A 25,934-nucleotide genomic window follows, 5' to 3' on the forward strand; every position below is an offset into this window, starting at 1 on the left:
CACAAGGTTTGACTGATGGCTTAAGCAAGATGAGGCGCTCTGCGCCGTATATCGCACATGCTGCAGAGCTCACAGCTGAGGCAGCTGGTGATGTGCACCCCCTCTGGGGATCTGTTCTAGTGTGACGTCCACCATGGGTTCCTCGATCGTCGTGGGCGGTCCTGCTTTGTCTCGAGGCTGATTCGCCGTGGTGGCTCTGGCAGGTGGCACTGAGCATGGCGGTGGCTGGGGTTTTCCTGATGGCTTTGTAAGAGACTCTGCTGATGTGGTCACTCCAAAGGAGATGGGCAACGAAAGCACTTCAGAATTATTGGCTGAGGTGAATGCGGGAGCCGAGGACAGCAGCTAAGATGGGTGGATCTTTCTAGGAACCGGCACCGGGACCGGATGAGACGTGAAGGATTTTGGTGTGTCTACCGGTCGAGGCGCCCTGCCTTCTGGCTCACATGGCTTGGCCAGTGTCTGTGTAGACATGTGGCGTGGAGCCGGAGTGGGCGTGTGCTGCGGTGCCACTGGCAACAGCTGAGGTTCCAATGCAAGTGAATCCGGAAGTGTTATAGCAGCATTAGAGAGGGTGATATGAAGAGGTGGGGCTGATTTTCAAGGTAAGATGGGAGTTGACCTTGCCAAAATAGTGTTTTAATGTTCACTAAATCAGGATATGCTGCCACTATTTCAGGCTCGGCATGCAATAAATGATCTAAGGCCTCGAAAACCTGACAAAAGGTGATGACATTTAATGTGATAACCTGGAAGGGGTGGACGTACTCACTGCATATTAACAAGTACATGCCAAGGCTTTTGCCAAAGCTGTTGTTGAGTCAGAAACAAATAAAATTAATTTGTTATTATAATTATGATTATTAGCCTCCAATGCAAAATAAATTCTAAACCTTTCAGCACTGGATTAACTGCAGGTGCTGATGCCTGACAACAACAGCAGATGAGCCAGAAGTGCTGAACAGATGGTCAAAGTTGAAGGAAAAATCAGTTCAAAAGAGAACAGAGGGAGTGCAGATTACAGGCTTGCATCCATGACATAAACTGTCTATCGGGGGAAAACCTGTGTCTTTCAGATACGCATCATACATAACTGATCACTCCAAATCCATGGGGGTGGGACAGAGACAAAGCTGACAAAACACAGGCCAGGAAGGAGGAGACAACCCACAGATTTTATATGCAAATTAAACACCGCTGAACAGCATGTAGATGCTGCGCACACACCACAGTCACACGCTGGCCGTCAGTAGTATTTGTGGCAAGTGCCGGCAAGTATAGCACTTCAATGGCTGCCACTAACTCATCCCACACACACGAGAGGGGCTTGAGTTCCAGGCTTTCAAAGATTTTCTGGGTGGACTCGGCCATCAGAAGTCTATTTGGTTGAGGTGAATGTCTCAAAATTATAGAAAAGTTTATTTATGTCGGCAGTGATGTTCAGGTATCTGGGTTTTCGGACTTTTGGGGTCACAGAGCTGCTGGTCAGAGGTGTTTGACAATGCTGATAGCTTTGCAGTAGTATGAAGATCTCAGTCTTTGGGGTCCAGGGGCCTCGTGTACAAAGTGTGCGTACGCACAAAAACCTGGCGTACGTCTGACTCCACGGCAACTTTCAGATGTATCAAAAGTGAAATGACCATGGAAATGTGCAGTGCGCCACGCGGAAATCCTGGCTGGCGTACACATGTTTCTACAGCTATTGTTCCATCTCCGACATGTACAGGTGACGCATGGAACCATTAATAGTGTGAAAACAAGAAGTCATCAGAGTGATGTGCACATCAGAGACACACTGATGAACATTTAACACACCCACGTATTTGCAATTATATGTGTGGATATAAAAGCATGCGCAAAGTGATGTGTAAAATGGCACTAACAATGGCTGCTGTAGCATCAGAGGACCTTGCAAATGGTGCAATCTGACATGAGCATGTATTCAGGGAACGCGAGGATTTACTTCCAAATGAAGATAATTGGCTCATAAACTGATTTTGATTACCAAGGCCACTGTTACTGGAGATGTACACAGAACTGCAGCCAGCCCAGAGCACAGTACAATGTGGACCCAGGGGTTGTCTGTGTGCCCACAGGTGCTGACCACACTGGGCATCCAGGCATCAGGGGCATTCCAGCATGAGCTGGCTGATCTGTCAGGAGTGTGCCAGTTACCTTGCACCAAGCCACCAGCTGTGTGGAACCCAATCATCCGAATGTCATACAGGTACACAGTAAAATCACCAGTGTAAAACTAACACTGACAGTGTTACATTAGCACTGATAGTGTACATATGGTCCTACTCTGGCCAGAGTAGTACACTGGCAGTGTTAATATAACACTGGTGATTTTATTGTGTACATTCCAACATTACAGCACAGTTAGCAGTGAGAGCCGGTTTCCCGAATATAATCGGAGCTATTAACTGCACACATTTTGCAATAAAGGCGCCATCACATGATGAGTTTGTTGTTGTCAATAGAAACATTTTCATTCATTCAATATTCAAATCATATGTGATGTGCGAATGTGCATCAGGCGCCTGGCACGGTGAGTGATGGGGGGTTGCTTGTGTTTACATAGTTTATTTGTGTAATTGTTCCGAACAAAAACCAGCACGGGCACATTTGGGGATGTGCACATTCAAATACATTTTTATTATTCTTAATGTTTTTTAAAATTTTTGCTTGATGGTGAGCTGCAGAGCTTCTTAACAGGCTTCCTGTGTTCCGTATTTGTCAATAAACACGTGTGTAAATTGTGAATGTCACGTTGTCACCGGAGGAGTGCCTCACCTTTTTAACGCTACTGTGTGTGTTCTGTTCTGTGCATCAGCCTCACACACTCAAGCTCTGTAGCTCATTTTTCCAGTTTCATGATTAATCTGTATAACAGGGTATTGAATAAACTGTCCCTGCATGTCTCCATGTAATTTCCGGTCATCTATAGTATAATTTCTTTCCTGTGTTCATGATGTCTCATGTGATGTCATGGGAAATACCTGCTCCAAGGGCCTATTTACATGAAATTGCATATTTAAATTGAGCATGGCCAGGGAGGAGTTTAGTTCCACGCTTAATTCCACGTTCAATGCGATGTACAAACAGAACGTGCATGGATTCATGGCTACGCACACTTTGATACATCTTAATATATTTGTACTTATGCCAGATTCAGGATTTTGGCGTACGGCATGTTTTAGTAGGAAATCCACGCAAGTCTTTGTACATGAGGCCCCTGGTGTTCCTGTCTTACAGTATGGTTGTGAGACATGGATGCTAACCAGTGACTGAAGGCAACATCAGGATGCCTTTGGTAGTAGGCCTCTGCAGAAGATCCTTGGGTACTGCTGGAATGACAAGTGGTTACTCCGGACATTATTTTTAATGTTAGGGAATGCCAGTTTTGACAGTTTGACCATGCAGCATATTTCTCTGGGTATGATCCAGCACACAGGTGCCACAGTGTTGAGGACTCCCATGGATGGGGAAGTCCTAGGACATCCTCACTTTTCACCTAGCTGCAGGGTCCACCCCTAAAGGCAAGATTTTTTATGGTGCCCCCCCCCCCCCCCCCCCCCCACACACACACACACGCACAGAGTAAATTCCACATTTACATATACACTCACACAAGAAACTAATTCAATCTGTTTTTTTAAGAATAAAATGTCAGACAAGTCAATAAAAACAGTTTAGAACACGTAGAACAAATTAGAAACCTTCTGACTAGAAACCTAAAAAAGATCTCACCCTCATTATCACCTGCTGCAGCTTGACTCTCCTTGTTTTCCTTGCAGCAAACTCATCTATGACATCATATGAGAGTTGTTTTGAGACCACATGATTTGTGCTTAGATACCTCAAAAGAGCATCTGAAAAGATGAGAATGTGACACCATTAGGTACCTCTTCTGCAATATATAGACACTGACACATGGATGAACCACTGATTTGAGGGGGTTAATGATGTATGTAAATCAGTGGTGACTAAAGTATTTTAGAAAGGGTCGAGAGGGTGCAGGTTTTCTTCACAGCCATTGACTTCGGCAGGTGATTTCACTGATTAACATCACTTTGAGCAGGTGGGATGAGTTCATCAGTGAAATCACCTGCTGGATGGAGTCAGTGGCTGCAAAGAAAACCTGCACCCTCTCAGCCCTTTCTGGAATAGTTTGGACACCACTGATGTAAATAAACATACACAACATGAACTGTATGTAACACAAATAAACAAATAATCTTACACCTCTGTTACAGCATGTTTTTTTTTAGCTATTACAAGCAGGGAAAACTTTAGCTTTGCTTAACCACGTGGCATTTCCAGCCCAGTCTCATGCTTTTTTCAAGCCCCCATCATGAAAGGAGTGACCTTTTCGTGACACTTTTTATTTTACTATTTCTAACCCACCTTCTCCTAACGCTAACCCTAACCATAACATAAGTGCATCCCTTCTTGTAACCCTAACCACCCCCACCCCCTTCTAGCCCCCCGTTGAGATTAAGTTGAATAAAAATGTAATCAGCAGGCTACTAACATTGACCATCAATACATATCAAAATGACGGGGAGAAATTCCACTCAAAGCCTCCACAACCAACTATTTCAACCTCAACGAAACACAGTTTATTTTGGGCTAAGTCAGTTAAGGAAACCTCACCCCGAAATGCCTTAAGAGTTAGGAAATAGCCAACCATGGAGGAAGGCACATTAACACTGATGCAATGCAACGGAAAAAAAAATAATTTGTCATTCATATTATGTTTACTCTACCTCAATTGGTCCCACTTTTGCTCCTCTAATTTTTTTTTCCGCCACTGGGCACCAGACAGTTTGGTCCATTTTGACATTGCCCACCTCTTCCACAATTTCTCGGATAGTCACACGACTGAAAAGCCACCGAAAGCCATCTGAATTTTCTGAATGGTGGAAGAGGTGGGCATGTCACAACATGTCCTGTGAGACTTCAACACGGTGGCGCTTTTGCACCGCCATCAGCTTCGTGCCCAAGCCATCGGCATGAATTTTGCTGCAACTCTTTTCATGGCAAAATCTTCTGTCACAGTGGAATGTGCCGAAAAAGTGCTGATGTCCACTTGTTTTGCAATTTCTCAGATAGTCACACGACGGTCCCACATCACCACAGCGTTCACTTTGGAAATGATCTGGTCATTTCAGCATGTTGATGGCCGACTGGAGCGCGGCTCACTCTCCATCATTGTGCGGCCGTCTTTAAACCAGTTGTACCGCTCCTTAATCTGTGTGATGCCCATAGCATCGTCACTGAAAGCCGTCTGAATAATCCGAATGGTTTCCACCTGGCTGTCGCCCAGTTTCTGGCAAAATTTGATGCAGTCGCGCTGCACCAGTCGTTCTGCCATTTCCTTGCAAAGAAAAAATGACGAGAGACTACACCCATCCTCACACAAAAGCTGCTTACAAGCATGCGCAGGCGTGAAAACATTCACGCATGCGCACGAAGGTTCAAGGTTGGCTCATGCAAGCACACGTGATTCAAATCCATCAGGTTTTTGAAAAAAAATAAAAAGGTCGGATACTTTTCTAACAGACCTTGTATGTATGTGTACAGTGAGGAAAATAAGTATTTGAACACCCTGCGATTTAGCAAGTTCTCCCACTTAGAAATCATGAAGGGGTTTGAATTTTTCATCTTAGGTGCATGTCCACTGTGAGAGACATAATCTAAAAAAAAAAAAAATCCAGAAATCACAATGTATGATTTTTTAGTCCGATGTGTGTGCGCAGCCTCTCCAGCCAAAGACGGCATGAGAGCGTGCGCACAGCTGTCTGTGGCACACAGCCATTTGTGTGTGTGTGTGTGTGTGTGTGTGTAATAATGTTCGTGCAAGATGTCGGACTTGGGAGGTTGGACGAAGTTAGATGACAGTCAAATGGAACACTGTCGGTACGGGAATTACGCAAACATTGAGGAGCCATCAATACAGAATGCCAAACGGAATACGGACAAATTGAAGTTGTCGTCGGGATTCATCCAGGAAGGAAGTTGGACGATGGTTAAATGATGTCTCTGAAAGTCGATGTAAGTCCAGATTTATTGTTTCGTTTTGGCTTCAGTGTCCTTTGTTAGTGCCGTGTGACCGGGACTTTAGATCGATATTCACACCACTGCAGCACTCCTTCTCATTCCTTTGTGGGATAACAACAACAACAAAATTTACTTTCTGATACAGTGTGGAATTTGCCTCCAGTGGCCATTTCACTCCCTGGAAATCTGACAGCTGAGCAGATGTATGTAATGAAGCCAAACACGCGAGCGAGAGGCTCACTAACCAGAAGTCTCGGTAGCGCAACTTGAAAAATTGTCCATTGAAATATTTTAATTTTTTTAACGTTAACCCACTGACGAACAAATACGCATCCGACTTTGCTTGGTGGAGGTAGCAAATACAAAACACTTACCACCCAGAACAGTGTCGTGTGAGCGAGCGCCTGGTATTGGTCAATGGTGGAGAGAACACTGAGGATGAGGCACGCCAGAACGATGAGAAACCTGCAAAAAGGCAACAAGCAAAAAAAAAGAAAAAAAAAAAAGAAAAGAGTGAATTCTGCAAATCTTATTTCTCAGTTTATTTTTTGCTAAGATTTCAGTCACATTAGCTGATAACATTCAATCTTAATGGTAAAATGAATTAAAGCTTTCTACAATTTTGTCAGAACAATCTTCTACATTTGTGCCACAAAACATCAACAAGACACAGAGTTATGAGCAACCTTCAAAAGAAGCTTCACGACAGAAGAACATCATTTTATGTTTTTGTCTAAAAACGTACTGAATGAATTTGAGAAACTGAGCGACATCCAAGGACAAATCTCCAGAGAAACAGCTGTGATCCTGTTGAACTCAAAACCTATAAATGCAAAGCACAGACATGCTGTTCCTGCACACCCCCCCTGCCCGCACATAAATCAACAAGCGCTAAGTTGTTCCTTAACATTTTCCTCAAGGTCACATGCATTTCAGCTGCAGGGTCAAAAAGAGGCTTGGAACTTACTTAAGGCAAAGATATTTGATTTCAATGTGATAAGGCTTCAGTTCGCAGGAACACTATGCCACAAACACAGCGAACACCCACAACAGGGGTCTAACATTTCTCCCGAGCTTTTAGAAGCAAACTAACAAAAAACTGAAAAGATGGTAGCATCCTTCTTCTTTGACTTCCATTAGAGTTAAAACCACTTTTTGAAGGTCTCAGGTTTGAAACACATTTTCACTTGTCTCGGTCTCAGAGATTTTATTTTAAGACCTGTGAAGACCACATCAGTGGGGGATAGCATTAAATTAGTTGCAGTTAGGTCAGTGAATGTATAATTTCTTTGAATTCACAGGAGAGCGTACAAACCCCACACAGAAAGTGTGGGAAGTGATCCCATGACTTTCTTGCTGTGAGGCATCTGTACTAACCACTAATCGACTGTGCCACCCCCAAAGGTGGATTGGCTATTGGGGGTACTGGGATTTTTCCCGGTGGGCTGATCAATAATGGGCCGATGGGTACTTTTTTCATGGCACAATGCCATGTATAACTCTCCTGTCCAACAGAGAGAGACCTGCACTGGCCTACAGAGCTCAGCTCCAGCCTGCACACACAGCATAGGCCTAGTGGCTTGCCTGTCAAAAGAATACCTGACCAAACTGTGGCCCTATCATAGTCCCACCCATGCATGTTCTAGACCCCTCTCATCTAATTGCCTTTATTAATGAGCAATCATGATGTAAGAGAGAGAGAGAAACACAGCAGAACACGAAAAACAAAGCATGTCACAAAATGGAGAAAAAAACAGAAAGGCGATGCAGAAAAACTGAAGGAAAATTAAAAAAAAAGGCTCTCACAACTGATTCTGCTCAGAACAGATACATTTCAGAGATGTTTGCTGTGGGGGCCAGCCTGGCAGGGGCATCTGCAGGTGCCTCTCAGCAGCAGCAGGTAGTGTCAGAGTCAGACAGTGGAAGTGATAGTGAGGATCCTGCTGTTGTGGAGGTGGTACAGGAGCAGGAGGAGACTGGTGGTGATGATTGCAGGTGTGTGCCAGCATGGTGTGGAAAAACACTCATTCAAAGCCTTTCATATAAATTAACCCCCCAATTTCCAGTTGCACTTACAAGTCTAAGAGATTTACATCTACGTAAATGTTCAAATCAAACATACTGTACCTGATAGCAAACCCTACATAGTGTGGTGTATTACAATTAAATCTAGTTATCTAAAGTATTGGAAAACAATACTATATTCATATCCCGATTAACTGATAAGCTGCTTTTATTAAAAACCACTTAACCACTATTTTATACTTTGATCAAAGGATGTCACACATTAATTGCAAATTTAAAAGCTCACAACTCACATGTTGCAATGTGATGTGGTTTGAGCACATGGATCTGCTATTTTCACAATTTTCATCACTTATTTTATTCAAGGCTCGAAAATATGACGGGATATTGTTCAGTATTGTAGTGATTTTAAGGGCTTGTGTGTTTATATGTACTTCAACAGTAAATAAATAAAATAAAGTAAAGAGTTTTCACTATATGTTTCTTGTCGCTTTCGATCTTACCTGTGATGATGTCATCAGTGCACACTGCTAGTAGTGGCATGACAGTAACAGCAGTTTGAGAGTTTACAGTATGAGAGCTTTGCACAAAATGGGTGACTTATTTGTATTTTTTTTAATGGCGATGAAATCTGACATTTTATTGAAATATAAGGAGGGGTGGGCATTCCGACAAACATAATATTGGCCATGCTTGTTCATCTGACAAAGCGCTCTCCTGGCAGAATTTGGTGTGGAATTTTAGTTGAAATATGGAATATACACAATACATTTTAGTTAGCTCGATATGTAAGGTGGATCTGCAGTGCATAAGTATTTGATTACATCAGTGATTCACCATTTGTACATTGCTATCCCCCAGTCCTGCCTTTTTTCTTTTTGCTAACTTGAAAACCCAAGTACAATCAACAAACAGGAATTGCTGTAAATTAAAAATTCTCAAACCTATATAATGTGTTAAAAATCCAAAATTTGTCAGAGGCCTGAGTCCAAGAGAAGATGAAAGCGGACAGAAGTAAATGTTTTACAGTCTGATTTGTCCGTATGATGTATTTTTTGGATCCTGTTCTGCAGTAAAACTCATTGTTGGGTGATAAACGTTACTCTGATGAAAACCTTTTAGGATAATGTTAATAAAAATACCTACACACAAAACAGGAGCAATTACAGAGTCTTGAAGTATCATCCCCTGTTTATCTGTTTCATTAAGAAAGATTGTGTCAAATTTGAACAATGAATTTGAAGATTCATATGGTCCCTTTAAAAATACATATTTTTGCCAGCTTGATATAAAAGTAAGTCCCTTTGGCAGTCAGGGTCGCTGTAGAAGATCTGAGGTGGATCTGCATGTTGAGTTGGCACAACTTTCATGCTGGGTGCCCTTTCTGACACAACTTCGGGCAGAGGTGGGGTTTGAACAAGGAACCGTCTGCACTGGAAACAAGTTTGGCCAACATCCTATTTTATGGATTTGATAAGATGGTGAAAAAAAAAACAGTGAAAGGATGTTCCGATATTTTAATTTCAGAATTTTGCATAGGTTGCTGGGTGGAAGTATTTACTCTTTATGTTATGTTATGAACAAGATGAATGCTCCACAGAGCAACAAGTTGCTGCTTTTTTACAAACAAAGGGGATCGATCTGGATGTAAACACTATTGAAGCGTGTCACCCGTTACACAGGAAGAATTCATCAGACAAACCTACAGTCATCATGAGGTTTGTCAACAGGAACTGAGAAAACAACTCTGCTCAAACAAGGATATAAACTTAAAGGATCCAATGTTTACATAAATGAACATCTCACTAAGCACAACGCAGATACTGCAAAGAAGGCAAGATACTTGAGAAAACAACAAAAAATTCAAAACACATGGACTACAAACTGTAAAGTATTCATCAAATTGAACGGGTCCCCAGAAGAAGCCAAAGTGCTGCTGATCAGAAGCATGGAGGAATTGGCAAAATATGACTAAAACATGGTAAGTGAACACAACCAACTTTCATAATGACTGACAAACATACAGACCATTCATCGGTGCTTCTGAACAGTAATAGTATAACTGAGATGATACATGGCTACGAGAATCTGGAATTACAACCTTTTAAGTATACTGAGCATCATATACAGGATCTGGAATATGAGATAGATCCGGACAATCATTTCTATTCCTTCATAGATAGTAACTGTCAGTATTACACAGAGGAACAATACAATAACTGCATTTGAAGTGATGGGAAATTGTCAATAATCCACTTTAATAGCAGGAGTCTTTACAAAAATTTGGGGAGTATCAAAGACTATTTAAAACAATTTTGTCAATCATTCAGTATAATTGCCATAACGGAAACATGGCTTACAGAAGGTGATGACACAAACTATGATCTGGAAGGTTATGAATTTAATCATCTGAATAGATGAAATAGAGGAGGAGGAGTTGCTTTGTATGTTGACAAAAGGATTAACTACAAAATTAAAGATCAAATGACTGCGGCTGGTGAAAATCTTTTGGAATCCATCACAATTGAAATAGGTATGGAAAAAGGCAAAAATATAATTATTAGCTGCATATATAGAGCTCCTGGCTCTAAAATTGAAGAATTTCAAAATTGGACAGAGAAATTGTGTTCACAGATGTGTAATAAGCGAGTATTTGTTTGTGGAGATATAAACTTTGATCTCTTAAACCCGTATCAGCATATAGTAACTGAGAATTTCATTAACACTATGTACAGTCTAAATCTATATCCAAAAATTACTAGGCCTTAAAGAATCACTTCACATTCAGCTACTCTCATTAATAATATATTTACAAATGATATCGATACCAAAACACTAAGTGGCTTATTAATTAATGATATTAGTGACCATTTACCAATTTTTATAGTAACTGATTTGAAGTTTAATAAAAAATGTACTGAGAAAAAACAATATTGCAAGCACCTGCAATCTGAAGAAGCTATCACTGCCTTAAAAAATGGTTTACTTTTACAGCATTGGAATCCCATTTACAATAAGCAAGATGCGAATTTAGCATATTCTGAATTTGAAACCATATTTCTCAATATATAAACAAAAATTGTCCAATTATACAGTATAATAAAAATAATAACTATAAAGCTAACCCATGGATAACAAAAGGTCTTCAAAAGGCATGTAAAAAGAGAAATATGCTATACAGAGAATTCATTAAAAGAAAATCAAGAGAGGCAGAGGTTAAATATAAGGACTATAAAAATAAACTAACTATTATGCGGAACTGTAAAAAAAAATCATACTTTGGAAAATTACTAAACAATAATAAAAACAATATAAAGGAATCATGGAAAATATTGAATATTATTATAGCAAATAAACCCAAATCAAATAACTATCCAACATACTTTACTTATGACAACAAAGATTAATATAACATGAGCCAAGTAGTGAATAGTTTCAATAAATTTTTGGTAATGTTGGGTCAGATCTGGCAGCTGAAATCCCACACAGTACATGGGAAAATCAGCAATTAATCGCCAGAAATCTGCACACAATGTAGTAGCCCAATAGATGAAAGGGAAATTATTAACATAGTTAGTACATGTAAAAGTAAAAAGTCAACGGATCATAATGAGGTACATATGTCCTTAGTAAAGCGAATAATTACTGAAATCGCAAAACCATTATCATATATTTTTAACTAATCATTTCAAACTGGGTTTGTTCCTAACATTATGAAAGTGGCAAAAGTGATACCTTTATTCAAATCTGGTAGCAAGCATCTTTTTACTAACTACAGGCCTGTGTCTCTATTGTCACAATTTTCAAAGATACTGGAAAAACTTTACAACAGCAAACTGGATAAATTTATAGATCGACACAACTTGCTTGATGAAAGTCAATATGGTTTTAGAGCAAAAAGGTCCAAGACACTGGCATTGCTCGATTCCATAGAAGAGATCAATAAACATGTTGACCAAAGGGTAATAGTATTAGGTTTATTTATTGACTTAAGAGAGGCTTTTGACACAATTGATCACAATATATTACTTCAAAAGTTGGAACTGTATGGGATCAGAGGGGTTGCTCTGAGTTGGATTAAAAACTACTTACAAAACCAAAAGCAGTTTGTTAAACTCGGGGAATACTGTTCTTTATGTCTGGACATTATTTGTGGGCTACCACAAGGTTCTGTGGTGGGCCCAAAATTATTTATTTTATACATTAATGATTTATGTAAAGTCTCAGATCTGGTTAAAACTGTGCTCTTTGCAGATGACACAAACCTGTTTTGCTCAGGGGAAAATCTGCAACAATTATTATCTGATTTAGGAACACAAATGATAAAGTTAAAGAGATGGTTTGATATTAACAAATTATCATCAAATTTGTCTAAAACTAAATTAATGTTATTTGGAAATTATAAAAAAAAAAGCCATACAAATTCAGTTAAATATACATGGGGTAAACATAGAACATATCAAAGAGAATAATTTTTAGGTGTAATTATTGATGAAAAAATTAATTGGAAAGCTCATATTTAGCATATTCAAATGAAGGTATCAAAGAGTATTGTAGTATTAAATAAAATAAAGCATGTTTTTGATTGCAGAGCACTACACACTTTGTATTGTTCATGGGTTGCACCGTATTTGCCTTATTGTGCTGACGTTTGGGGCAACAATTACAAAACTACATTGCAACCATCATTCTTCAAAAAAGAGCATTAAGGACGATTCATAATGCAGGTTATCGAGACCACACCAACCCATTGTTCATTAAATCTCAAATATTAAAACTTAATGATATGATTTCATTCAAGACTGTACAATCAATGTACAAAGTGAAAAATAAACAAGTGCCATTTAGAATTCAAGAATATTTTACTGAGAGAGAGGGAAAATATAATTTACAGGGCTTGTTATCATTTTAAAATTGCTGTCACTCGGACGACCACGAAAGGTTTCTGTGTCTCCATGTGTGGCCCCAGATTATGGGATAACCTGATGGATGAACTCAAATGATGCCCAAATATCAATCAGTTTAAAAATCAATATAAAAAACTGATGTTGTCAATATATGTATCTAATGAAGTATGATGAGTTTTGTGTTGTCAGTTGTAATTGTAAACTTGTACAGTAATATTCATTAGTGTATGCGTATATATGTATATGTGTGTGTGTGTGTGTGTGTGTATATATATATATATATATATATATATATATATATATATATATATATATATATATATATATATATATACAGTGGTGGGCACAGGTAACCAAAAAATTAACTTCAATAACAGATAATCAGATAACTGAAAAGTTATCTTCGATAAAGATAAAACAATAAACCACCCAAAAATTTATCGGAAGTTCCAGATAACTGATAACAGATAAATTCCAATATTATCTCTGGCACATTTACAACTACTAGTAAAACAAATTTAATAGCTTTTAATAATATTAAAAATAACAGACTCAAACAATAAGACCATACTTTTTTCTTTCAACAGTCTGCCCCTGCTGGAAGCTCTACAACGCTCCAAGCACAGACAGAGGCACCCCGTGACCTAAAGAATGAGACCACACTTTTTCTTTCAACATTCGGCTCGTGCTGGAAGCTCTTGTTTATTACAGCACTCCCATCACAGAGGCACTCTGAGAGCAGCCGTAAAGCCAGCCCTGTATCAATTATAGAGGTCCGGTCATGCGGAGGTCTTGAAAAATAAAGTCATATTGACTTATGGTTTTGATTTATAAAAACATTAATACCAATAGAATAACTCCATTAATGTAAATTCTGCCATTTGTACAAAGTTAAAATATAACATATATCTTTTAATGTTGAATAATGCACTAATTCTGTTGGGAAAGTGTAGTGACACGGACCCACAACAGGGGGCGTAAATGAACGGACAATGAAAGAGTCGAATATGAACACTTTACTGTTGTGAATGAGCACAACCACAATACAGAGGAATGTGAAATTTTGCAAACAGTCAATCACAAGGGTGACGTGTGGGCAGGCTCGAGGATAGAAGATGTCTGTCCTGAGAAGAACCGGAACCACACGATTTCCTCCGCCACCGAACCCGGAGAACACTGGAGCCGCCAAGTCCCGAGTCCCCAGGTGGCCACCGTCTCCGAATGTCAGATCTGGTACTGCTGGCAAGAAGCAGAAACAACAAGATGTGGGTGTGTGCACACCCAGTAACAGCAATGGTGGAGATTCCACCTCCACCTCTCATCCACACTCGTGCAGCTCCTGTCACACAGCACTTATCTGGTGGGGTGTAAAGCGAAGCTGTCGCCGGTCACGCCAATCTCCAGATAGTGCACTCCACAGGAAAAAACAGCTGCAAAAAATGAGTCTACTAGATACAGTTATTTATACGGCTGAGATTGTTACCTTCACAGGTCGATGATATCTCGGCAACGAGGTGGAGATGACGTCCGGGTTTTATGGAGTAGCATGATGAAGTGTTGATGGGTGACAGCTGTCATGAGATGATGGGTGACAGCTGTCACCCCCGGCTGTGTCCGTGGCGGCAGTGCCCTCTCGTGCCTGAAGCCCGCACTCCAGGCAGGGCGCCATCTGGTGGTGGTGGGCCAGCAGTACCTCCTCTTCAGGCAGCCCACACAACAGGACCCCCCCCCCCCTCAACGGGTGCCTCCTGGCGCCCGACCAGGTTTATCGGGGTGTCGGCGGTAGAAATCGGCCAGGAGGGACGGATCCAGGATGAAGCTCCTCTTCACCCAGGAGCGTTCTTCAGGTCCATACCCCTCCCAGTCCACAAAATACTGGAACCCCCGGCCCATTTGACGGACGTCCAGGAGGTGGCGTACTGTCCAGGCCGGCTCCCCGTCAATGATCTGGGCAGGAGGCGGCGCTGGACCGGGAGAACAGAGGGGTGAGGTGTGGTGAGGCTTGATTCTCGAAACATGAAAAACCGGGTGGATCCACCCGGTTTTTCATGCAGGGCTGAGGATCATGAGGATTTTGAATGGTCCGATGAACCTGTCCATCAGCTTAGGGGAGGCCACTTGGAGGGGAATGTCCTTCGTCGACAACCACACCTCCTGCCCGGCCTGGTATGCAGGGGCCGGGGACCGCCGGCGGTCTGCATGGGCCTTAGCCCTCATCCGGGCCTTCAACAAGGCAGAATGGGCGGTGCGCCACACCCGACAGCACCGCCGAAGGTGGGCCCGGACCGAGGGCACACCGACCTCACCCTCCACCACGGGAAACAAAGGGGGCTGGTACCCCAGACACACCTCAAACGGGGAGAGGCCGGTGGCAGAAGACACCTGGCTGTTATGTGCATACTCGATCCAGGCCAGGTGGTCACTCCAGGCCATCGGGTGTGCGGATGTCACACAGCGGAGGGTCTGTTCCAACTCTTGGTTGGCCCGTTCTGCCTGTCCGTTCGTCTGTGGGTGGTACCCGGATGAGAGGCTCACAGTGGCCCCCAGTTCTCTGCAGAAACTCCTCCAGACCTGAGAGGAAAACTGAGGACCACGATCCGAGACTATGTCAGCTGGTATCCCATGCAGACGGACGACGTGGTGGACCAGGAGGTCCGCTGTCTCCTGGGCCGTAGGGAGCTTTGGGAGGGCCACGAAGTGGGCCGCCTTGGAGAATCGGTCCACTATCGTGAGGATGGTGGTGTTGCCCTGGGACGGTGGGAGGCCTGTGACGAAATCCAGGCCGATGTGGGACCAGGGGCGATGTGGCACAGGAAGCGGTTGGAGCAGTCCTTGGGACCTCCTGTGGTCTGCCTTGCCCCTGGCACAGGTGGTGCAGGCCTGGATGTACTCCCGGACGTCGGCCTCCATAGACGCCCACCAGAAGCGCTGCCGGACAACTGCCACGGTCCTTCGCACCCCTGGATGACAGGAGAGCTTGGAACTGTGACAGAAGTCTAGGACTGCAGCCCTGGCCTCTGGTGGGACGTACAATCTGTCCTTCGGACCGGTCCCCGGGTCTGGGCTCCATGTCAGGGCCTCCCGGACGGTCTTCTCCATGTCCCAGGTGAGGGTGGCCACGACAGTGGACTCCGGAATGATGGGCTCCGGTGGATCCGACAGCACAGTTTTGACTTCGTCTTCGTGCACCTGGGACAAGGCATCCAATCTCTGGTTCTTGGTCCCGGGGCAATAGATGATCCGGAAGTCAAAATGTCCGAAGAACAGTGACCAGCGGGCTTGCCTGGGGTTCAGCCGCTTGGCGGTCCTGATATACTCCAGGTTCCGATGGTCAGTGAAAACCGTGAACGGCACAGACGCTCCCTCCAACAGGTGTCTCCACTCCTCAAGAGCCTCTTTCACTGCAAGGAGTTCTCGGTTGCCGATGTCATAGTTCCGTTCAGCCAGGGTCAACCTGCAAGAAAAGTAGGCACACGGGTGAAGAACCTTATCGGTCTCTCCGCTCTGGGATAGCACGGCTCCTATCCCTGAGTCAGAGGCGTCCACTTCAACCACAAACTGGCGGCTAGGGTCGGGCTGCACCAGAACTGGTGCAGTAGAGAACCGCCGTTTCAACTCCTTGAACGCGGCTTTGCACCGATCCGACCAGGTGAAGGGGACTTTTGGAGAGGTCAGGGCTGTCAGGAAGCTGACTACCTGACTGTAGCCCTTAATGAACCTCCTGTAGAAATTTGCAAAGCCGAGGAACTGTTGCAGCTTCCTACGGCTTGTTGGTTGGGGCCAATCTCTCACCGCCGCAACCTTGGCCGGATCAGGGGCGACGGAGTTGGAGGAGATGATAAACCCCAGGAAGGACAAAGAAGCGCGGTGGAACTCGCACTTCTCGCCCTTCACAAACAGCCGGTTCTCCAACAACCGCTGCAGGACCTGACGTACATGCTGGACATGAGTCTCAGGGTCCGGAGAAAAAATGAGTATATCGTCCAGATACATGAAGACGAATCGGTGCAGGAAGTCCCGCAAGACGTCATTAACCAAAGCTTGGAACGTCGCGGGGGCGTTAGTGAGGCCGAACGGCATGACCAGGTACTCAAAATGACCTAATGGGGTGTTGAATGCTGTCTTCCACTCGTCTCCCTTCCGGACCCGAACCAGGTGATACGCATTCCTAAGATCCAACTTTGTAAAGATTTTGGCTCCATGCAGGGGGGTGAACACGGAATCTAACAATGGCAACGGGTATCGGTTGCGAACCGTAATTTCATTCAGCCCCCTGTAATCAATGCATGGACGGAGTCCGCCATCTTTCTTGCCCACAAAAAAGAAACCTGCACCCATTGGGGAGGTGGAATTCCGGATCAGCCCGGCAGCTAATGAGTCCCGGATGTAGGTCTCCATTGATTCGCGTTCAGGACGTGAGAGATTGTACAGCCTGCTGGACGGGAACTCAACGCCCAGAATCAAATCAATGGCACAATCGTATGGACGGTGCGGGGGAAGGGTGAGTGCCAGATCCTTGTTGAAGACGTCAGCAAGATCGTGGTATTCAACCGGCACCGCCGTCAGATTGGGAGGGACTTTGACCTCCTCTTTAGCCTGTGAACCGGGAGGAACCGAGGAACCTAAACACATCCGATGGCAGGTTTCGCTCCACTGAACCACCACCCCAGACAGCCAATCAATCCGGGGATTGTGTTTCAACATCCACGGGAAACCCAAAATCACGCGGGAGGTAGAAGGAGTCACAAAAAACTCGATCTCCTCCCAATGATTTCCAGACACCACCAGAGTTACAGGTTGTGTCTTGTGCGTGATTAAAGGGAGAAGGGTGCCATCTAGTGCCCGCACCTGCAATGGTGAAGGAAGCGCCACCAGAGGGAGCCCTACCTCCCTTGCCCATCTGCAGATTCCCTTCTGACCCTGTGTCCACCAGTGCTGGGGCTTGAAGGGTTAAATCCCCACTCAGGATTGTAACTGGGAGTCATGTGGCAATATGTGTGTGTCCCACGTGAATGTTATGACCCCCCCTTAGCCCAGTCTCTAAGGGCGGGTGTTGTCGTTTTGGCCGTTTGGGGCAGTTTTTCTGTATGTGCTCTTTTGAGCTGCAGAGAAAACACTCCCCGCGGATCAGCCTCCTCATTCTGTCATTTGTTCTCATTTTGGCCCTGTGCGTTTCCCTAGCAACGTCAGCAGGGGGAGCTGTTGCCCCACGGAGCGCTGCGGCTGTGGAGCGTGGGGAGGGCGGAACCCTTTCGGACCCGGAAGGGAGAGGGACGGCGCGTGCCCGGCTACGTCCTTCGTCTCGCTCCCGACAGCGTTCCTCCAACCGATTGTCTAACCGTATAACTAGATTGATAAGCCCATCTAAATCCCGCGGTTCTTCCTTCGCTACCAGGTGCTCCTTCAGGACCGACGACAGTCCGTTTATGAAGGTGGCGCGGAGTGCAACGTTATTCCAGCCGGACCTCGCAGCCGCGATGCAGAAGTCGACTGCATATTCAGCTGCGCTCCGGCGCCCCTGTCTCAGTGACAGCAGCACTGTTGAAGCAGTCTCTCCTCTGTTAGGGTGATCAAACATTGTTCTGAACTCCCTCACAAACCCAGTATAAGCGGTAAGGAGCCGTGAATTTTGCTCCCAAAGCGCTGTAGCCCAAGAGCGTGCCTCACCACGAAGCAAGTTAATTACATAAGCCACCTTGCTGGCGTCAGACGCGTACATTACGGGACGTTGTGCAAAGATGAGCAAACACTGCATAAGAAAGTCCGCGCACGTCTTCACACAACCCCTGTATGGCTCTGGGGGACTCATGTATGCTTCAGGGGATGGTGGGGGGGTTTGTTGAACGACCAGTGGAACGTTTATATCCTGCACCGGGTCGGCAGGAGGAGGAGCTGCAGCAGCGCCCTGAGCGCGCGCTTCCACCTGTGCGGTGAGAGCTTAAATCCTGCAATTAAGGATGACGTTTTGCTCGGTCATCAGATCCAGCCGAGCAGTAAAGGCGGTGAGGATTTGCTGCAACTCACCGATCACGCCTCCTGCAGACGCCCGTGCACCCTGCTCTTCCATTGGCTGTTCAACAGATGGATGACGCCCCTCGGGATCCATGACGTTGGCCGAGATATCTTGTTGGGAAAGTGTAGTGACACGGACCCACAACAGGGGGCGTAAATGAACGGACAATGAAAGAGTTGAATATGAACACTTTACTGTTGTGAATGAGCACAACCACAATACAGAGGAATATGAAATTTTGCAAACAGTCAATCACAAGGGTGACGTGTGGGCAGGCTCGAGGATAGAAGACGTCTGTCCTGAGAAGAACCGGAACCACACGATTTCCTCCGCCACCGAACCCGGAGAATACTGGAGCCGCCAAGTCCCGAGTCCCCAGGTGGCCACCGTCTCCGAATGTCGGATCTGGTACTGCTGGCAAGAAGCAGAAACAACAAGATGTGGGTGTGTGCACACCCAGTAACAGCAATGGTGGAGATTCCACCTCCACGTCTCATCCACACTCGTGCAGCTCCTGTCACACAGCACTTATCTGGTGGGGTGTAAAGCGAAGCTGTCGCCGGTCACGCCAATCTCCAGATAGTGCACTCCACAGGAAAAAATAGCTGCAAAAAATGAGTCCACTAGACACAGTTATTTATACGGCTGAGATTGTTACCTTCACAGGTCGATGATATCTCTGCAACGAGGTGGAGATGACGTCCGGGTTTTATGGAGTAGCATGATGAAGTGTTGATGGGTGACAGCTGTCATGAGATGATGAGTGACAGCTGTCACCCCCGGCTGTGTCCGTGGCGGCAGCGCCCTCTCGTGCCTGAAGCCCGCGCTCCAGGCAGGGCGCCATCTGGTGGTGGTGGGCCAGCAGTACCTCCTCTTCAGGCGGCCCACACAACAAATTCTGGGGTTTTGTAACAAAAAGACAGATCGCAAAGGATTCTGGGTAAAGGTGCCTGCTAAACACTGATTGGTTCAGTCATTCATTATGTAAACCAACACGTTAATGTGACGTCTGTTGTGTGTTGGTGTTTAAATGTGCTTTTGTAAAATATTCCATTTTTTTATTTGTAAAAACAGGCATTTTTACAGAGCTCTGGAAGTGTCATCGCAAATTGTTTTGCATGTGGAGAGAATGTGCGCATGTTTGCGCACATTCTCTCCACATTCTCTCTTTACAACATTCATTTGATGTTGTAAAACATACTTTACACTGTGCAAGATGATTTTTCATGCAGGAATTTTTTTGACCAAGTTTCAGGTTAATCGTGCGTCCTGCATCGTGTAGTGTTCATGGAGAATCAAGCTGTGGTCAACATCTGATGACCACGTCCTGATCGCTGATCGTGTGGTCGAATGAGAATCAAACCTTGATATATTATTGTGGTCGGCTGTTGTGAGGGTTTCCTGCTGCTGAAAGCTACAAGCAGCATCCAACTGTTCGCACTGTGCCTGTGCAAACACTGCAGAGCTGTCTTGTAATAATGTTATTATTAATATTATTATTATTATTATTATTATTATTATTATTATTATGCAGTTGTTTTGTTTTTAAACTTTATTTGTAAAAAAAAAGCCATTTGCAAAGCAAAAATTTGATTTGACAATCATCTTTCTTTCTTTCTTTAATATTTATTTCATTCATTTAAAAGAAAAAAACAGAACTAAAGCATCACAATCACCAGAATGAAAATGAGCAGAGAGAAGAACAAGTCTTATATCTGACATAACCGGGGTCAACATAAATAGAACACTGCCATCTACTGGTTCCCAGACACTGCCATGAACACTACTGGCCAGTAAGATGCTAGATGGCAGTACAGGCTTTCAAAACAAATTCTAGATAATCACTGTCTGTTCACATTTAAAATGCGTGGAATGTAACAAACGCAATTAAAAAATCAACGTCTATAAACGCAGAGAATATATACAAGAGAGTTTTAGGCACTAGAGTTTAATGCTGTTGTCCTTGGAGCCTGAACAGAGTGTCTGAAATGCATTTGTCCTGTCGTGACGTACTGAGATTACATCATCCTACCCATAATGCACTGCGGGGCAGAGCATGTGCTCACAAAACCTTAAAAATGAACACATTACTTACATATATCTGATATTTTTACTTTATACAACTTCAGACATGACAGTAATTTTAAATAACTTGTCCAAAATTAGTTTGGTTAAAATTTGAACCATAAGTTAAAGATGTATGCCTCTGGATGACTTGGGTCATATTGCCAGCATATCAGTATGGTGTTAAAGGAAATGTTTTTTTTTTCCTTTTTGGGGCTGTTTTTCCTTTGTCTGCAGAGGATTGAGATGTTTTTTATACAAGCAGTTCTCTTCTGTTTGCAAAGGTTATAACTGTGTGTCTGTTAAAAAACTTTTAACAGGTGGGTGCTGAACTAATTTTAAAAATGCTTGTCACTGTTGAGCTTTGTTTATTTGTTTATCGGTTTAAAAGTTATCAGGCAAAAATTCATCGGAAGATAATTAGTCCGATGATGGTCTTTAAAGTTATCTTAAAAGATAATCTAATAATGAAAACGTTATCTTCGATAATTATCTGTTATCGGATTATCGGAACTGTGCCCACCAAAGCTGTGCATTACACGGTTTGAATGCATGACGCAGAGTCTGAAACACCACAACGCGGAGTGTTGTTACGCCGCGAAGTGCATTCAAACCGTGTAATGCACGGCTTCGAGTTGTTTAATCCGCTTATACCACGGTCCCACACAGAGAGCTAATACACAAATATTTATTTAAGTTGACAGAACTTGATAAAATGTGCGAGTATTTGGGACTATTTTATGTTTTGTCTCTGACGTGCGAGTCTGTGGGCTCGCGCCGCAGTGGGCCACTCACACCGCCCCTCCTCTCTCTCTCTGCTGTGTCGCGCTGTGACAAACTCTGTCAAACAGGTCCAGAAACTACACTCGCTGTTTAAATGCGGAGCGCTCAGCCGCCCGCAAGGATAGAACCGTTCTCTTCTTCTTTCCCGTCTTCAATCTTGTCAAGTTCGTCTGATGTTAAATCTTTACGCCGTTGCTTTTGCTGTTCTTCTCGTTTGCTTTCCTCTTTCCATTCCTCAAATGTTTTATTTTGGCCAACAATATTAAAATTCACTTGGAAATCCATGTTTTATCGCGTTTCTGTCATTCACTTGTCAAAACACAGCTGATCTGCGCCAACTGTTTGGTCCGTTGCTATGGTGACGACCAGAGCGGAGTGATTATTACAGTGACTTAACTTGCCAAACTACGTGTGCATATATACGAAAATAATGCACGCCAGTTAGACATGGAATTCTCACTGACCGTGGTGTATATATATATATATATATATATATATATATATATATATATATATATATATATATATATATATATATATATACGAGGTGTATTAGAAAAGTATCCGACCTTTTTATTTTTTTCAAAAACCATATGGATTTGAATCACGTGTGATTGCGTCAGCCAAGCTTGAACCTTCGTGCGCATGCGTGAGTTTTTTCACGCCTGTCGGTTGCGTCATTCGCCTGTGAGCAGGCTTTGAGTGAGGAGTGGTCCACCCCTCTCGTCGTTTTTTTCATTGTTTAGGAATGGCTCAGAGACTGCCGCTTTGTTTGTTCAAAATCTTTTCAGAAACTGTGAGGGACATCAAAGTGGACACCATTCGAGAAATTCAGATGGTTTTTGGTGAAAATTTTATGGGCTTCAAAGAGATTACGGAGTGTTACTGTTGCTTTGAGGATGGCCCAGAGCGAATGGTGGTGCGCCGCGCTCTGAAGCCGCCATCGACAGGCTGAGCGACCATTTCATTTCTAAATGGATGGCTGTATGGATCCGTGACCATCGTGTGCAATTTCTCTGGTTATCGCAAGAGCTGGACATCAACCATTTTCCGGCAGATTTCACTTTTAACAAGAGATTTTGTCATGGAAAGCCGAGTGGAGGCTTCGCGCGTCACGATGGATTCGCTACTGGAACGAGACAAAACCACCTCCGTTTTGGTCTCACAGGACGGCTTTGAGATGGCGTTCAGACAGCTGTCGGTGGTTTTTCCATCGAGTAATTATCCAAGAAATTGTGGATGTGCCTGGACATGCCAGAACATGTCCTGTGAGGCTTCATCACGGCGTTGCTTTGCACCATGCAGCACCGCCGCGACGCGCGGAATTCCTCCGCAAATCTGTCTCAATGTGCTGAAAAAGTGCTGATGTCCACATCTTTTCACAATTCCTGTGCTAGTCAGATGACGTCCCGGATAAAACACAGCGTCCAGTTTGGAAATGAACGGCACATTCCACTGTTTTTGTCATGGAAAGAGGAAAGGAGGCTTTGCGCGTCACGGCGGTGCCGCATGGCGCAAAGCAACGCCATGATGAAGCCTCACAGGACATGTTTTGGCATGTCCAGGCACATCCACAATTTCTCGGATAATCACTCGCTCTGGGACATCCTTAAAGTGACAGTAACACTCCGTAATCTCGTGAAAAAACTCACGAAGATTCAAGCTTGGCTGACGCAATCACACGTGATTCAAATCCATATGGTTTTTGAAAAAAATAATAAGGTTGGACACTTTTCTAATAGACCTCGTATATATATATATATATATATATATATATATATATATATATATATATATATATATATATATACACTCAACAAAAATATAAATGCAACACTTTTGGTTTTGCTCCCATTTTGTATGAGATGAACTCAAAGATCTAAAACTTTTTCCACGTACACAATATCACCATTTCCCTCAAACATTGTTCACAAACCAGTCTAAAGCTGTGATAGTGAGCACTTCTCCTTTGCTGAGATAATCCATCCCACCTCACAGGTGTGCCATATCAAGATGCTGATTAGACACCATGATTAGTGCACAGGTGTGCCTTAGACTGTCCACAATAAAAGGCCACTCTGAAAGGTGCAGTTTTGTTTCAGTGGGGGGGGGGGGGGGGGGGGGGGGGGGGGGGGGAATACCAGTCAGTATCTGGTGTGACCACCATTTGCCTCATACAGTGCAACACATCTCCTTCGCATAGAGTTGATCAAGTTGTCAATTGTGGCCTGTGGAATGTTGGTCCACTCCTCTTCAATGGCTGTGCGAAGTCACTGGATATTGGCAGGAACTGGTACACGCTGTCGTATACGCCGGTCCAGAGCATCCCAAACATGCTCAATGGGTGACATGTCCGGTGAGTATGCTGGCCATGCAAGAACTGGGACATTTTCAGATTCCAAGAATTGTGTACAGATCCTTGCAACATGGGGCCGTGCATTATCCTGCTGCAACATGAGGTGAGGTTCTTAGATGTATGGCACAACAATGGGCCTCAGGATCTTGTCACGGTATCTCTGTGCATTCAAAATGCCATCAATAAAATGCACCTGTGTTCTTCATCCATAACAGACGCCTGCCCATACCATAACCCCACCGCCACCATGGGCCAGTTGATCCACAACATTGACATCAGAAAACCGCTCACCCACACGATGCCACACACGCTGTCTGCCATCTGCCCTGGACAGTGTGAACCGGGATTCATCCATGAAGAGAACACCTCTCCAACGTGCCAAACGCCAGCGAATGTGAGCATTTGCCCACTCAAGTCGGTTACGACGACGAACTGGAGTCAGGTCGAGACCCCAATGAGGACGACGAACATGCAGATGAGCTTCCCTGAGACAGTTTCTGACAGTCTGTGCAGAAATTCTTTGGTTATGCAAACCGATTGTTTCAGCAGCTGTCCGAGTGGCTGGTCTCAGACGATCTTGGAGGTGAACATACTGGATGTGGAGGTCCTGGGCTGGTGTGGTTACACGTGGTCTGCGGTTGTAAGGCTGGTTGGATGTACTGCCAAATTCTCTGAAACACCTTTGGAGACGGCTTATGGTAGAGAAATGAACATTCAATACATGAGCAACAGCTCTGGTTGACATTCCTGCTGTCAGCATGCCAATTGCACGCTCCCTCAAATCTTGCGACATCTGTGGCATTGTGCTGTGTGATAAAACTGCACCTTTCAGAGTGGCCTTTTATTGTGGGCAGTCTAAGGCACACCTGTGCACTAATCATGGTGTCTAATTAGCATCTTGATATGGCACACCTGTGAGGTGGGATGGATTATCTCAGCAAAGGAGAAGTGCTCACTATCACAGATTTAGACTGGTTTGTGAACAATATTTGAGGGAAATGGTGATATTGTGTATGTGGAAAAAGTTTTAGATCTTTGAGTTCATCTCATACAAAATGGGAGCAAAACCAAAAGTGTTGCATTTATATTTTTATTGAGTGTATATGTGTGTGTGTGTGTGTGTGTAATTATGTATGTGTAGGTGTATGTTGGTGTGTGTATATATGTATGTATCTATGTATGTAGATGAAGACACGGAGTTCACTAGATGTTTATGATAATGGGATTTGAGTTTGTGTTGTTAAATTTGTTTGTAGCATGGCCCAAGCAGAGGGTCACCCCTTAGAGTCTGGTCTGCTTGAGGTTTCTTCCTCAATACATCAGAGGGAGTTTTTCCTTACCCCTGTCACCTGTGTGCTTGCTCTGGGGGTTGGTAATGTGTATATATGTATGTATGTATATATGGGGTGGGCGTTTATAAGCTTTGCTTCTGCTCACCCCCTTTTTGGTCACACATGTCACTGTGGAATTGTCTTGTGTATCAGTTTTTGTTATTGTCGAGTTCAATTCAATGTTCATATTGATTTTTTTTTTTTTGTATTTGTTTTGCACTGCATTACTTCAGTTTTCAAATTTAAAACCATCATTCAAAAATGATCACCATTCAGCCTGTATTTCATGAACCAATCAGCTGCTTTTCAGAGCTCCCTGCAGAGTTTCTGTCATGTATTAGACAAATTTATGCTATATGCATTCTCCAAATCACAACTGTGCTTTTTAA

The 25,934-nt window shown here is 43.8% G+C and overlaps 1 protein-coding gene across 1 annotated transcript in view; it reads right to left on the reverse strand.

Annotated features, from left to right (window-relative positions):
- Positions 1–25,934, reverse strand: part of kcnq1.1 (potassium voltage-gated channel, KQT-like subfamily, member 1.1) — a 298,840-nt gene that overhangs the window by 248,609 nt on the left and 24,297 nt on the right. The window contains exon 2 of the mRNA XM_034184774.1: positions 6,441–6,531. Within this exon, the coding sequence (XP_034040665.1) occupies positions 6,441–6,531 (91 nt within the window). The remainder of the gene's footprint in view (positions 1–6,440; positions 6,532–25,934) is intronic.

Source organism: Thalassophryne amazonica, chromosome 2 (genome assembly GCF_902500255.1).
Source record: "Thalassophryne amazonica chromosome 2, fThaAma1.1, whole genome shotgun sequence".
NCBI lineage: Eukaryota > Metazoa > Chordata > Actinopteri > Batrachoidiformes > Batrachoididae > Thalassophryne > Thalassophryne amazonica.